Source organism: Cydia pomonella, chromosome 3, assembly GCF_033807575.1.
Source record: "Cydia pomonella isolate Wapato2018A chromosome 3, ilCydPomo1, whole genome shotgun sequence".
In the NCBI taxonomy this organism is placed as follows: Eukaryota; Metazoa; Arthropoda; class Insecta; order Lepidoptera; family Tortricidae; genus Cydia; species Cydia pomonella.
Genome location: NC_084705.1, coordinates 12005909 through 12023002, shown reverse-complemented (window position 1 = coordinate 12023002; position 17094 = coordinate 12005909). Strand labels below are relative to the sequence as shown.

Here is a 17094-nt window from a genome sequence, read left to right as displayed (position 1 = left end):
GCATAAATAAGTAGAGAAATATCCTTGGCAACATTTTCATTTATCCAGATGGTTAAAATGTGTACCGACTAGGTACAAAACTTATATTATTGAACCTGTTCTTTTGAATAAATAAAAAGTACCAGAAGCAAATCGAAACTAAGATAAAATTCTTTATTTTCAGCCTTAGTGAGCGACAAGCTTCTTGAGAACCCGAAATTCCGTGTAACAGAAACTTTAGTGAACGAATATTCCCTATGGATGAATTTAACTATAAAATCTTTGGCACCAAGTGATTTTGGAACTTACGTGTGCGCGTCGGTCAACGCGCTGGGGAAGATGGAGAGCCAAGTCAGTTTACATAGTAAGTGCGACATTAAACCTTTTTAATCTTGTAATAAAAAAACTTTACTGGCTATCTTCAATCCAGACACGTCATCATTATTTAGTAACTCTTTATATTACCCTATATATTAAATAAAAGCAAAAGGTAAACTTGCCAATGATTCTATTAGTGATTGTAAGTACTATTTTTATAAATACTAAAGTTATAATATAGATTTATTGATTTCTCGCTTTTCTTTGTATCCTAGGACATTTCTAGTAAACACATAATAGATTAGTCTTTATAAGTGACTTTGGATCATTCATAAATAAATATTTTTTTTAGAACTGTAATCTTTAGACACCTGTCTTTTATATCATATTCTACGAAGACCTGCTGGGAACTTTTGTTATTTTCTGTCTTTTTATTATTATTTTATATTAATATGTGTAAGTACATATTAATTTCATTAGAACTCAATAAGAATAAGTTGCTTTTTATACAATAACAGTAATACGTTAAAATCCTAAGCATTTATAAACGTTATCGCGTGAGCTGGTACCTTTTCGCACCTAAACTATTAAACTGATTTTAATGAAATTCGACATTTTATTTGTCAGAGACTCCTTTTTTTTAATTTTTAAATGCACCCCGGAAGTGAAGAGGAAGAACAATGGAGATCACCGAACCTCACGCACGCGAAGCCGCGGAAACAGCTCATAGTCATTGAAAATGATCAATTAATTAATAAATTAATTAATGATTAAATTAGGTAATATTTCATTAACTCATTTTCACTTATTGGTGCTGAATCTAATAGTTGTTCTTGATGACTTAAGTATTATTAAAAATCAATTCCGTAGGTCCCACAGATATATTGCATTAATTATGATGCCATTCTTATTTATTATCGCAAGTTATTTTTTTCCGCTACATTGTATATTTGTAATTGCACAATAAATTATTTGTTTCATTTAGGATTAGAGCTGAACGGTTTCCCCGACGAGCCGCTAGTGTCGGGCGCAGCGTGGCAGCGCGCGCGCAACCTGCCCGCGCGGGCGCACCCGGCCTCATCCCATGCACAGTACTCCCTCGCGCAACGGCTACCACCACAGCTCTATGCTCTTATGCTTACTGCTCTCAGATATGTTACTACATTTTAAACTTTTCATAGAATATTGATGACAAATATACATGTAAATGGAAATATAAAAACAATCGAAACTGTTTCATCTAGCTGCTAATTATTCCTACTTTAATTAAAGGAATGTGAAATCCAGAATATAATAGTTATCAATCACATAAATACATACCTAAAAATGTGGAAAAATATGAAGAGTTGTATGCCTAGATATGGATAATTACTAATAATATATTTTTTAAGCCTGAGCTTTATCTAAAATGGTTTTATGGTTTTAAACATGGTAATTACGAATGTAAGTTTGTATCAGGAATCCCAGAGCGGTATTGGCAAATCACAAAATTAGTCTGAATAAAACTGAAATTGTAAACACATTGAAACCTAAAACGTTCATCACATAATTATTTGCAGGAAATAGTAGATTCATTATATACTTGATTTTTTAACGTTGGACTTTACTGCGTACTGTAGGTACCAACTTGTTACTAGATGAAAATAAAGACTTGCAAATGGAAACTGTAACTCACCAGAATTGTAAAATACTTGATAACAGAATGAATATGTTTAAATAGCGTAAGTACATTTTTTTTACAAAAGCGGACATCTATAACTTCAAAAATAACGCGCGATGGAAACTCCGCTAATCATATTTCCGGTTTTTGGAGTGAACGTAAATATATTTAGGACGATAAAAAATTCATAAAGCAAAGTTTGCAAGATGAATACTTTATCTTCATTGGTCTGTATTTGCATATTTTAAAATGTTATACCACAATATGTCATCAAAGGTCTACTAGTACATAATACTTTATTATAAGACACGTTACTTATCTCATAACGATCAAATAATGTAAATGAATTATCGAATGTCCAAATATAAAAGAGTCGACTAAAATTAAGTTATCGTACATACATCAAAGCTTTAGTTTCTCAATGCTAAAAAAATCCATCTCTTATCCATCGCAATCCAACACAGCAACGCAGCAAGCATGATGCGGCACCTTTGCGTCGGGAGCAGCCCGGGGCAAGTTACAGTAGGTAGATGTTTATACATGTTTAGTTTACATGTATATATTTAAGTTTAGATACATTTAGGTTTAGTGATTAAGTTTCGTTTATAATATATATTATGGTTTATACTCATAAATATGTTTATTAAATAAAAGTTTTCTATCTCATTTGCGTATATCTGTACGTAGTATAGTCCATACGTAGAACTGTTGAAAAAGAATACACACAACAACATAACCTTTCGATGTAGGTTTAGTGTTTCGTTCTTAGTTTTGTCCGATCCGAGTTAACAGGGTACTTGTTAAGTTAGTACTTGTTATCTGTTGTTCATAGAGATAGGTTAGAAATCAAAACATAAGTCAACTCCAACAATAAAATGTCATACTGACCAAACATGGATCTATCATCATTTCAATATGAGATGGTTCCAATCTCCGTTAGATAACATAAGTAGCTGCGAAGGTCACTTTAACGTTAGATATGGCTTGGATATCAGCCTGATATTTAACATATACCTGACAAGAGAACCTGCTGAAATGCGCATTATGTCAACTTTCAACTAAAATCATAGTGGGAACAGATCGAATAATTGGAACTCGAATTGGCCTGATAGTTCTAACGACTTCGTATTACCTACCGTGTTCTGCGGTAAACCTAATAATTGCTTTGTTTTTAAGTACCCTGTTAAGTCAATCAGACAAAATTAAAAACGCAACATTTATAACACATCCAAATTAGTTAATAAAGGTTGCTGCTGCGATACCCAAATACTTCCAAAAATAGTCTGATTAAAGTGTACAGTTATTATGCTAATATAAAATCCACAAGTTTTACCTCAGTTATATCAATTCGAAATCAAAAACACTGGGGTGCAGACTTATTTTTACTACAATTATTGTTGTAATCTTATTTATTACAACAAATAAAGATACTTACGTTATCTTATCAACATACGTATATACTACGGAACAGGTGTAGCTTTTCTAACAATAAAGTCACTTTCACAGATTCTATCTGTATAGGTAATTTTTGTAGTACTTTCCTAGTACGTACATCCAACTCATAATATGGTTTAAGTGTTCTTTATTTATTTTCAGGTTCTTTTTTTGTAATGTCAACTATATAATTTTATATTTATAGGTAAAAACTAACGTTTAAACTTAATAATTCATCTTTATATATATGTATATCAGTAATCCTATCAAAGAAGGTTCGAATTTGTGCATCTCATTATAACACTTATGAATCTTCCGTGTAAAATAAAATTACTTCAATGAATATTTATATGAACATAATCATGTAGTAGTTATTCCATCTAAAAATGATTAAAGGTTGTTAAGTTAAATAAGTTATGGAATGTGATCGAAGTCCTGAAGATCTTTTTTTTTTTTTTAATTTAAAGCGTTAGAAATGGGTGGGAATCGTAGATTTTTGCAAGAGTTATCTCGACAGTACATTACACCACCTGCACGGTATATTTTACAAACAGCAGAAGGCCAATTCTGATTTAACAATTTGTTAAAATTTCGATTTGTTTATGATACGCCATTCACACGACTCGCAGTGCAATAAATTTACTTCGTCAGGAGAGTCTGTCATTGAGTCATTCAAAATAATATTTTGTTGACGCAGTTGCTCTACTACTTAAGATGTTACGACAAGCTGTCGTGTGCTTACAAATGGCGAACTTAATGCCAAAAGGCATTCTCTACCAGTCAACCATTGGGTCAAACAGAGACATTTGTGTATGTTGGTGCTTAAGCTTAAGGCTTCGCTGCTTGCCTGGCTTTAGGACTGTAGATTCCGCTGAATGTAGTGACGATGCACTAACGATGCGAGGAGGTGTTTCGGGAAATAGGGCTTTTAACTGATGCCAACGTTATTTATATTGCATCGCCTTTTCTTGGTCTGCGTGAAATTGATCTTCATTTACAACCCATAAGTGTATCAATGTGGCTTCAGTTTCAAACAAGCTATTTCGGACAGGAGCTCGAACATCTGCGGTGCTGCCGAATCATTATTCTCCACCGCCTTCGCCGTTTTGTCCGCCAGAGTTGTAAATTCTCTTCTAAATTGTGTTCGTTTGCATTTCCGCGATTCAATCTTTATTTATTTAATGCACGGTCTTCAGGTAATGAACTCGCGAATTTTATTGAAATACGTTATAAACAAAGCACACAAAATATATTTTAACTAAGCACAATTTACAGGTCGTGCTGTTATGAAGTTGTTTTTCAGAGCTTTTTGTAACGTAGAGCAGAATACGTCACAACTACAACACCTATACTACCGATAACTGCGAGTAAAACGTCTAATGACGTGTCATTAGAAGGTTAGTGCGCGTAAAATGCACTGGGAGGCACGACTCCGCGCACTAATGGGCATGAGTGATCGTTCAAGTCATGTCGTAACCAAATCAAAACCTTAACAAACTGTTAGTTCAGAATAAGCATTTAGGAATGAATTAGAGCAAGCAAACTTACCTGTTACTTGTCTTAATGCCTGAAGTCACCAAAAACATAATGTTATTCAGCATTTCACAAAGATTATTTCATCAGGTGACAAGCATAAATAATAATTAAACAAAAATTAACATTATTTAAGAAGTAATATGGTTCATTATGGCTATGAACATGGTAACATTATAGCTATGGGCATGGAACATGGTAATTAGTGAGTTTTGCTTGTCACCTGACGATTCGAGGTACTACAATTTATTTGTAATATAAAATATGGACTAATTATAAAATTTATAAATAGTGCATATATAATTATAGCTTAGTATCAAATCACAACATAGTTTAAGTTTGAGAGATACACACCTAACTATAAAAAAAAAACATAAAATATTATGTAGCGTAAGTTATCATAACGAGTATTAAGTACTACTTATAGATGAACTTTCACATGTTGTATTCTTATTGTTTAAAATATTTGTCTCAGATTCTAATCCTAAAGTTACGTTGACTTTGACAATAAATGTGTAATTTTTGAAGTATAGGTATTTGAAATAAATGTCCCTATTAAACCAATTCCTATTTATTTATCTAAACGTATTCTGAAACCCTTGATTATCGTATATATTCTTAAATATATATTTTCCTGACATTTTCAAAAGTTCGAGAGGTCAGTTTGACTTTGATAGCGAAAAGGAACAACGATTATGTAAGGTCATATTGTGCAAGAGGAAGGGAGGAGGAGGAGGATGTGTCTGGCCTAGTGGGTAGTGACCCTGCCTATGAAGCCGATGGTCCCGGGTTCAAATCCTGGTAAGGGCATTTATTTGTGTGATGAGCATGGATTTTGGTCCTGTTTTCTATGTTATATTTAAGTATTTGTTGTCTAACCCACAACACCAGCCTTATTTAGCTTATACTGTGGGACTTTAGTCAATTTGTGTAGTAATGTCCTTATAGGATCACTTTGTTGTCCGTCCGTCCGTCTATCAAATCTTTACACGGTGGTTAGCATAGGATCTAAGAAGTATATTAAGATAAGTTTTGCTTAGAAATACAATGAAAATAGTTAGTTCTGGGCTCTTGCTGGGCTTGTCCTTTTCAGCATGGGGGATGGTGACGTCGACGACACAGCCTGGTACTGCGATCGGTCTATCAGCATAATGTCAGGCTTATTTGCTACAAAAGTACTGTCAGTGATGATAGATCGATCCCAACACAGTGCGGCATGACCATTTTCGAGAACTGGGGCAGGTGAGTTACATATAGTCCATACTACACTACTTGGATACGACTTATGTCTGTGCAAATACTCGCCGTCAGCAAGATGAGAAAAATCGGAAATGATATGCCTGAGTGACTTCTGGGCGGAGGCATGCCAGACTAATGTCGAACGTACAGTCCTTCATATATTATATATCCATATTTCCTCGTAGTTATTCATCATAATAACTTTGTCCGCAATTGCACAAGAAAAAACCCTCGATTTCTCCAATAAGGTCCCCGAATCGTAGCCACCGATGCGGGCAGGTCTACGTCGGGTCCCGTAGAAACTTGAAGTGAATCTAGAGGGCCTTGCAGAACCGCCCGTGCCTAACTCTTCCATACGACCTCGGACCGTACCGTACCGTACTTCGGCGCTTAGTACGACAAGCTTTCACGTGTTTTTCTTTACCGAGGAGAGCGGCGTGAGGTACCTGTCTACTGCCACTACATAACGATCACATCACACTTGTTTTTACTGTTTAAGTTGCCGTAACTTCCACACTTCCGTTAGATGTACAATATCAAATCATACTGACGTGCGTGAAGGGTGTAGCATACGGTGTGTAGTAATCAGTGGTCGGGTCCCAGCTCGGTATTATTATTTTGTCGTAGGCAATCTTAGGTTTTTCAGAATATCTTCTTTTCCCTCAGCCGAAGTATCTGCACTGAACGCGATGCAGCTTTCAGAACGGATCAGCGCGTGTGTGTGTGTATGTGTGGTGTGTGTGGGTGTGTGGACTGTGTGCTAGCTACTTTATTCCAATTTATTTTTATTCGAAAAGTTGAAGTTGCCTCCTTATAAATGTTCTAAGACATCCAACCGTTTTCAATAAGGTTAACTGCTTAAATATCTTATTGTAGTGTACACAAAATTATTTTTTTAAATAATTACTATCCACTCCTAGCCGACCGTTTTGAGTTATCGCTATGCCTTAATATTCGTTATTATTATAATATATGGTGAGTAATATCGTTATAATTCACACTCTGGCGACCTTTGTAGTGCGACGTACTCTGAGGAATTATGGCTGTCTCTGCCCCTAGCTGCAACGGGGTCGTCTTCTGCCGTGTCAGAGCGAGCGTGCTTTTTACGCATAGCCTGTGTTTATTTCCCGCATAATCGTAATCATGCTGATTCGTTGCAATTATTTTTTAATAATGTCAATGACCTTATATGTCGTCACCCTAGTGATACTTATCTGCTGTTAGGTGATTTTAATATTTCTCACGCAATTTGGAACATAGATAATTTTTCAATACTAACACTTAATCACAATAACAATCCCTTAGCTATTGCACTTTCTGACTTTCTCTCTCTCTCTGGATTACAACAGTACAATGGGTGTGTCAATGCTCATGATCGTATCTTAGACCTTGTCATGAGTAATGTTGGTTGTGAGGGATCAGCCTGTTTATCTCCTCTTACACATGAAGATTTACAGCATAAAACGTTAGTTATTTCTTTTCCTTTGTCATAAATGAAGTCTTTAAATTCCATAGCGCATTATAAATATCTTTATCATTTAGCCAACTTTGATAGTATTTGGCAAGGTATCTCCGATGTGGACTGGTCTGTGATCGACGTTATGGACACGGAAAGTGCCACAAGTTACTTTTACTCTATTCTGAACACTTTAGTTAATGATTTCGTTCCAAAGCGTAAGGTTTGCTCAACTTCTAGATATCCTCCCTGGTATAACAGGCCTTTAATTAAAATTATTAAAAACAAATTGAATGCTCATGCTAGGTGGAAAAAATATAATAACGTTATTGATTATGCTGAGTTTAAATTACTAAGAAAAAGGGAAAAGAAACTCAGTAAAGATTGTTATACTAAATACATTGCCCTCAGTGAAAAGAAAATTACTTCTTCGCCTAAATATTTTTGGAGTTTTATTAAGTCAAAATTTTCTGCAAATGAAATACCTTCTAACATGTATTTCAATGATAAATCCTCCCCCGAAGGCTTTATTTGTGATCTCTTTAACAATTATTTCAGTTCTGTTTTTGTCTCTGGTTGTAATCAATCACGACTTCCTTCTCCTCAGCCTTCGTCCCCTTCTGTAGATATTTCTAGTATTAATATTACTGATAATTTAGTAAACAAGCATTTAAAAAACTTATGTGTTAATAAGGGTGCAGGTTTTGATAACATTCATCCATTATTAGTTTCTAAACTTTACGCTGAGCTGGCGGCTCCCTTGGCGAAACTTTTCAGAAAGTCTCTCAGTGAAGGTATTGTCCCTAGCGTCTGGAAGCAGGCTATCATTACACCGGTGCACAAAGGCGGTGATAAACATAATATTAAGCTTTATCGACCAATTTCGAAACTTTGCGTATTCGCTAATATAAATAATAATAATTCAGCCTATATACGTCCCACTGCTGGGCACAGGCCTCCACTCATGCGCGAGAGGGCTTAGGCTATGGTCCCCACGCTAGCCCAATGCGCATACACCTTTGAATTTCTTCGCAGATGTATGCAGGTTTCCTCACGATGTTTTCCTTCACCGAGAAGTTAGTGGTAAATATCAAATGATATTTCGTACATAAGTTCCGAAACACTCATTGGTACGAGCCAGGATTTGAACCCGCGACCTCCGGATCGAAAGTTGGACGTCATATCCACTCGGCCACCACCGCTTAACGCTAACGTATAACGTATTCGCTAAGGTTTTCGAAAAAATTGTTACGAATGAAATGACTGCTGTGGTCTCTCGACACATGTCTGTGCATCAACATGTTTTTTTCAAAGGTAGAAGCTTCGACACTAACTTAGTCACCTATACCGACCATATTATCAATGCTTTGGATGCCGATTATCAAGTGGACGCCGTGTATACCGATTTCTCTAAATGCTACGATAAAATAGATCATACAATTTTACTTCAGAAGCTTTCAGGATCGGCATACACGGTGACCTCTTTAGGTGGTTAAAGTCTTACATTAGTAATAGAAGTCAGGCGGTTGCACTCAAGGGCTATAGGTCGAAGTTTCTACCCGTTCCCTCAGGGGTTCCCCAGGGCTCTCACCTGGGGCCTTTTCTATTTGTCTTATATGTAAATGATATTGATACTATCTTTCAGTCTTCATCCCACATACTTTATGCAGACAACACAAAAATATATAAGACTATTAGGAATTATGATGATTGTGTTGCGTTACAATCCGATTTGTCACAATTTGAGGACTATTGTCAGCGAAATTCTAAACGCTGAGAAATGCTACACTATCACATTTACCCGTAAACATAATCCTATAACTTTCGATTATAAGTTAGCTGGTAGCAGTGTCTCACGGGTGTCGTCGATCCGAGATTTAGGGATTACTCTGGATGCTAAACTCTCCTTTGTTGAACACATAGATAATATTGTGGCGAGAGCATATAAAAAAATAGGAATTATTTTGCGTTTAAGTAAACCATTCAAAAGTACATTCACGTTAAAACTTTTGTATTACTCTTTCGTCCGTAGTATTTTGGCAGTGTTGTTTGGAGCCCACATTTTGGCATTCATAAGTCACGACTTGAAAGGATTCAGATTTTTTTTGTAAGTCCCTTGATTACAGAACCGGCCGCTATAACTGTGATTATTTTTCGTCAGCAGCTAGACATAGTCTCCCTCCGTTGGAGAAAAGAAGAGCATATCCAGATGTTTTATTTTTATTTATAATTATTAGAAATCACATAGATTCTAACCTTTTATTAGATAGCGTTTCCTTCAAAATCTCTCGGTTCCACTCACGTTCTAAACCCACATTTTCTATTTCCTCCTGTGGCACACAGTATGCTAAAAACTCTTTCTTTAGGCGCACTTGTTATTTGTATAATGAATCTCTTAACGATATAGATATTTTTGTTCATAGTTTGTCCGTGTTCAAGAACAAAGTTCGGCAAATTTTGTTTTCTAGAAATTGATCAATTTGGTTCCAGTCCAGTATTATTTTTCATAGTTTTGTATGTTTTCTTACCTTACTTGCATGTAGTACACAACTAAACCGGTAATTTATAATTGCGTGATTTACATTTCTATGTAATAGTTTTCTTAGTAACGTAGGAAACTTTAGGCCGATTTTTAGTTCATTTACTTTAGATATATAAATATATCTAAAGTAAATGAACTAAAAACAAATTTTGTTTTCTAAATAAATTAAAAAAATAATAATAATTCAAGTGAACGGCAAAATTGTGCTCCGTCAGATTCAGTTGAAATGGTAAATTATTAAAGCGGTCCAACGAACTTACCACATACATTACGCCACGAGTAAAATAAGTAAAAATCGTTCACAAAAGGACATTGCAGGACAATGACGAATGGACGCCTCGGGGCGCTAATGCATTTTTCGTGTTGCAATTGAATTAATGCGCTTCCAGTTTTTGTACCGCGACCACGACCCTATTCCTAGCGATTCAATATCGGCTCGAGCTTTAAGCTCCTACGTAATACTACTCGTAACATTATAGGTGGTTAGAGAGGGATAGTGGATCGATTTTAGTTTCGTAGACGTCTACGAAATTTATCACACTAACGACAATGCTTATATTGCAAATCAGATTCATCCTATTCATCCGAGTAAAGCTAAAGATTGAAGCGCAACCATGAATGAAGTTAAAAAGTCAATCATTTGGCTATTTCAAACTTTGATGACTATTACAATATTTACAATTCGGCGTGAATGAAGTGGCCGGTAACAATATTTTTTGATTTTATACAATTATTATTTTATATGCCTACAATGAATGGTCATTTCGATTCAAAATAAATAAGACTGCTACATTTATGAGTTTATCGGTCATAAAAAATTATTTATTTTCATCTGTTGGATGTTTTTATATTTTTGCTAGGAAAGTATCTCTAACTTTAATACCTAATTGTAGTATTGCACTAATAACAGACACTTCATACTAGATTAAATATTATGGAATACACACACATAGGCATAGGCCTATGCTATTGTTAGCAATTATTGTTTTAAATCGACAACTATAGACTTTTAATGCTCAACAATATGAATTAGGTACCTTTTAGTAATCTTTTATCTTTGTTGTAAGTCACTACTTAATTTATCTAAATATATAAAAGAAGAAACTGACTGACTGACTGTCATGTCAACGCACAGCCTAAACCGCTGGTTCTAGAGATTCCAAATTTAACACGTAGGTTCTTTAGAAGGTCTAGGGGTGCACTACGAAAGGATTTTTCAAAATTCACCCCCTGAGAGGGTGAAATGGGGTTCCAAACTGTATGGGGAAATAAGATTAGTTAGACTATTTTATTTGAAATTCGCTGATTACGAAAATAACAACAATTATAAAATCTAACGAGGTGGACGTGAAATACAAATCCCCTGTTGGGGTCATGAAAAATGTTGAAAGTATTTTTGCCATAAAAGAAGAAACTGACTGATTGATTGACTGACATATCAACGCACAGCCTAAACCGCTGGTTTTAGACATTCCAAATTTGGCACGCAGGTTCTTTACAAGGTCTAGGAGTGCACTAAGAAAGGATTTTTCAAAATTAACCCCCTAAGGGGGTGAAAGCGGGTCCATAGTTTGTATGGGGAAAAAATATATGTTAAACTATTTTATTCGAAACTTTACAAGAGTATTCCTAACGATAAATGAGTAAACACGTGTTTCAGGTTTTTTGAGAATTCAACCCCTAAAAGGGGGAAATATGGTGACAAAGTCTAAAAATCAACATGAGTATTATTTCTATAGTTTATCGGGTCGCTAATTTCGAAAATAACAACGATTGTAAAATCTAACGAAGTGGACGTAAAATACAAATCCCCTGTTGGGGTGCGATGGGGTTGAAATTACTAAATATCAATATGGGTGTCGTTTTATGGTTATTTGAGACATTATTTACGAAAATGGCATTGAATGATTTTAAAATTTAATATTATGGACATGAAAAATGTTGAAAGTATTTTTGCCAAATTCAATTCAATCGGTCCAGTAGTTTCGGAGCAAATCGGTTGTAACAGATCGTCACACATCGTGACACGTGATCCTATCCTTATTTTTCTTTTTTAGCTTTTGAGGTATTGAACGAGACCCGCGTTATCCTAATAGATACTACGACAGGACTGTTTCTCCCACGGTCAGTTCTATGTGGCGTGCTCCCGTGTAAGTTCACCTCAAAATTTGGTTCTATTGCAACACTTTCAAATATGGCTAAAAATGTTGTTCATAAGGAAGTACTTTAACAAGTATAAAGTTGTGCAATACTTCACGCAGAACATGATACTAAATCTAATAATCGCTGACAAACATACATATCTACATGCGTTCATACAAACATACGGGTCAAACTGAGAACCTTTTTTTTTGCTTTACGCGGGCTAAGCCGCGGGCTAAAGCTAGTGTTTTAAATATATATTTATCGTTTCTACGGGGATTAACTATTTCTCTATGGATGGATATTGTTAAATTCTATTACTGAGGAAATGTATGTTCATTACGATAGATTATCCAATTTAGTCTCTGTCACGACTACAATACCCAATACTTACGTATACATTATACATAATACACATGGGTCACCTCACTGTATGAAATAAAAGGGTGATTTGTCTATTTGAAAGTGCCTAATTAACTTAAACAAGTCCTCATCAATCTGCCAAAATGTGAAAACTGAAATTGGGGTGCAAGTTGCAACAGTCCAATGTAAGATTTATATCAAGTTGCGAGTCATTGAGTATAAAGCTTAAATTCGTCTTTTTCCACAGTTTAATTAAGTTCTCCTGTGTAACAAACAAAACAATGAAAAATTACTTATTTAATATCTTTTTCTCCAATATGCTCGGAAATGTTCACCTTATTGTAGCAAAAATGGTACGGGTTCAAAGTTCTTCGTTATGGTCAAACACAAATAAAAAAATTCAAACCATTATTGTCGTGTTTTAGCGGACGGGGAAGTTATTACTGTATTGTTTTTTACTTTTTAGAAACATGTATCCACTAAGAAAAACGCATACAACCAATTAATATAGCTGCGGGCTACGTCTACACGACCAGGTCAGCATCATTTCAAGCTATAGGATAGAGTCGTGTATGATCGTGCAAATACTGCTTAATAAAATCAAAGACTATATAAACTATTATATTTTTTTAAGGATCTCATGCGTGCAAATACAGCTTATATTGCACAATTATATTGAATGAGCGAATATTGAATGGTACTGGATGGGAAATTAGTTGTGCCTTTAACTTTTAAAAAATAATTTTAGAGGGAAATTGTATTTTACGTTTTTGATGTGAAGGTTCGATATGACTGCTGGTTCATGTTTAAATTATGATAATTTAACCTAATTTCCTCGCATGTTTGGAGAAAAGCACTATATATGCCCCGGCAGGAACAGCAATTCGTGGATTCGCCATCTCTGTCGTCGAAATCGAAATCGAAACTCCTCCACGTTTTGCCCTTTCCCGGCCTCTGCAATAATATACTACTTTTTAAGGCGTCTTCAAAAACCCACAAACTAATTTTTATATACCTCACTCCTATCCTTGTCCCTATCCCGTCGTAAAGCAAATTTCTGCCAATTGAGCCATGGAGGCCTACCAGATGTGTGCGAATTTTTCCATTCGTTCCTTCAATGCTTAAACGCCATTGGGTGGTGTAGCAACATCTACCTGTAGGAATTGATCTCAACAGGCACTGAAGTCTCAATTCATATTCAGAATTTGTCAGTGACAATGTGCTAACCCATACTATACTAATCGTCTACTTAAATATCCGCGAGCGAGTAACGCTCACAGAGGTTTCTGCTTGATAAGAAATAGTTTAATATTTCAGTTAGTGTTTTGTCATTGTAACTTGTCACTTCACACTTAAAATAAAATTTTAAAAAACTACCCAGAAAGCTCCTTTTTACAGGAACTGAGGCTATAAATTAAAAAGGTTATCAAAAACGTTTCAAAACAAACGACTTCAAAAATAATAGGGAGGGGATAGTTCTTACGTAAGATCACATTAAATGCACAAAGTTAAAATTATATTAAAATAGACTGATTTTATGTAAAGAGAAAAAAGGAAAAAAAGTGTAAAATAAAAGAAAAGTTTATTATTGCCAAAAATACCTTTTTATCTCTCCTATTTGGAAAGTTCATAGCCTACTACTACATTACATATTTTAAACAAAATTATAATTTTCAAAAATGGTTCAGAAATGACGGAAAACAAGCAACCAAAAAATATACTGTAGAATTGATAACCTCGTCGTTTTGAAGTTGTCTAAAAATGTTCATGTTTGTACGGAAATAGTGAAGAGTCAGAGTTGATTTTTTATTTTGTTATAATATATCGTGACACAAAATCATCGACAATAACAAAACCCTTCATGATCTGTGCACAGGAACTTAGTATCGAAAAAAAAGTTATATACTTAGTCACGTTTCAACTCACACTAACCTAACCTATCCGGTGACATACCGCTTGCCCTTATTGGTCAAATAGGCCAATTTGCCCACCCTCCTTTGTATCTGACTTTCCTATAAAAGGTTTAGCGCACGCACTGTATAACGCTTACACTAAAAGTTTCTATCAAGATAATTTATTCGGGACACTATCTAAAGTGGTCTACGTGAATTTCGCCTTTATTTTTCCTCGATACGCCCGGAATCTCCCCTGAACTTAGGGACAAGCGATTTTTCAGAGCTACTTTGATTGTGCACCGCGGTCACGTAGTTTTTCAGCGTCACTCGAGCCGAGCAAAGATGCGCCTGAGTTTAATAATGTCATAGGCAGCTCCGTTGCCCTTATATGCGGACGAATGGGGATCACACTGGCCAACAACGTGACTTGGAGCCTACTTAACTTCTTTGCAAGGGATAGGTACCAGTTCCATGAATATTTAACAGACAGTTTGAGACTGCTCGTCTGAAATGCGAATAATGATTCTAATTTTCGTACAGCTAGCTTGCCTATACTGTACGCAATACAATAAAGACTTGGAATTAAAATAAAAAAGCAGGTCAAATTATAGGGTTAAAAAAGTTTCGACTAACCCCAATGTAATAGCCGTAGTGAACAAATAGAAACCTCGCTTGAGAAAAACAAAGGGGATCATTGAAATATGTGGAATTTTGTTAAATTTTTGTCGGCGCTAGCAATGCTGTCATGCGACAATAATTCTTTGAAAACGTTTCTGACAGTCCGGCCGCCAGCGATGCCGGTACTGTGCAATTGCGCGCTCCTATGGGATTTACCATGTCATATCCATATGTCAGAAATCTCAATTTTTTTACTAAAGTCAATGGGTTCCAACAGTCTTTTATTTAGGAATCTAACAAAAGTCTGTACCTAGTCTATAGTATAGTAGGTACCTATATCTTCCGCTCCTCTCATTTTTTAGTTTCTATAATTAGATGAATTCGCAAAACGCGATACCTACTTTGCAGCATTGGTGACAAATATTACCTAACAAGCAAATTTCTAGGATTTTTGCTGTGGGATAAAGGAAATATACGGAGCCAATCGTTGAGTTTTGCTCGTTTATCATCATTATAACGATATATATGTCAACTTAATGACCTTCTATATTTCAGACTGACCGCTTTTGTTAAATATACACAGTTTCAATTGACTATTTTCTTTGTAATTTTAGCCAACAATAAATATAACACAATAAAACAATGTTTATTAATAATATTACTAATAACGACGACGACGGCATTTTCAGGGGCCCATCTAGTGGGCGGCGAGTCACCGCCTGCCTCGAGAACTAGTGAAAATATTGTTATGGTAGGTGTCCGGACTTCTTTGCAATAACCTAGTCTCATTGTCCTCCCAAACTTCAATCCATAGACCGTTATACTGTTCACTTTTACTACAATAGTCCCAATGCCTGCTGCGACCGGTTCACGGGTGTCTATTGTTGCGCCTGTGAACGGGTTCCAGCAGGCGTTCTACATGACATTAAAGCTCTCCAAGGGGCCTCTACGTGTTGGATCTATATCCCCACGCAAGCCTATCAAAAGACCGGGATTTATAGGCCAGTGAAATCCAAGGAGTTACTAATAATAAAATACTTGAAATTTTTATGAGAATACAATAAATAAATAAATAATATTTTTATTCTTCCTTCCTTTCCTTCTTTCTCATAAAACAAAAATTGTTGAAATGTATGAACCGACAGATGGCGCTGTACACAAATATGCTTAGTTCTGGTCAAGTTTTTTCTGCTTATATTATATGAAATAATTGAAAATTTGTACGAACACGCACTTGGCCGGTTTTTTTTTTTCATAGTTGGACTTATTAAACGACTTGTTGCACAAGATAATTCATGACAGTGAAATGATGGAGGTAGTAACCTAAAGATTAAAAATAATTGTCAAATAATACGACATGATGACACTTTAAAATTAAAATAAATATAGATGATGTTTTGTAACTATCCAATTTTAATATTTTTTAAATTCGCCCGTACCAAAGAAAAGAAAGAAGAAGAATTTTTGGGAAACTTAGGTACGTATCATTTGATATTTATCAGTCGCTTTTCGGTGAAGGAAAACATCGTGAGGAACCCAGATTAATACCGATAAGAACTAATTACCCCTCTGGGTTGAAAGTGTGACAACTCGCCTACCTTCTATTCCAATAAATGATGATTATCCATTATAGGTCAGTATTGAGAGTATATTTAACTCAGGTACAACCAGTTGGGAGTTCTACCTGAGGTTATAAAAGGCGATGATCCAGCTCGGCACGGACAGTTCGTGTCTAACTTTAGACTTGTACAGTTGACTTAAAAAAAGTATTGATCGATATCACGACGGGTTCCGTACCATTATCTAAAAATCACTTTTTTGTATGGGAGCCCCCATAAATATTTATTTTATTCTGTTTTTAGTATTTGTTGTTAAAGGCAACAGAAATATATAATCTGTAGAAATTTCAACTGTC

At 35.3% G+C, this 17094-nt stretch overlaps 2 protein-coding genes across 3 annotated transcripts in view; both read left to right on the top strand.

Moving 5' to 3' along the window:
- The window catches only part of LOC133516085 (lachesin-like), a 114451-nt gene extending 112920 nt beyond the window's left edge, over positions 1-1531 (top strand). For both annotated transcript variants that reach the window (XM_061848798.1, XM_061848799.1), the window contains exons 8-9: positions 164-343; positions 1283-1531. In XM_061848798.1, the coding sequence (XP_061704782.1) occupies positions 164-343; positions 1283-1467 (365 nt within the window). In that variant the 3' untranslated portion in view covers positions 1468-1531. The remainder of the gene's footprint in view (positions 1-163; positions 344-1282) is intronic.
- A 123-nt stretch (positions 1532-1654) lies between these two features.
- On the top strand, positions 1655-10265 carry LOC133516089 (uncharacterized). The gene is made up of 2 exons (XM_061848801.1): positions 1655-6368; positions 6412-10265. The coding sequence occupies exon 2, from the start codon at positions 7657-7659 to the stop codon at positions 8599-8601; it is 945 nt and encodes a 314-aa protein (XP_061704785.1). The 5' UTR covers positions 1655-6368; positions 6412-7656; the 3' UTR covers positions 8602-10265.
- The last annotated feature ends 6829 nt before the right edge of the window (positions 10266-17094 follow it).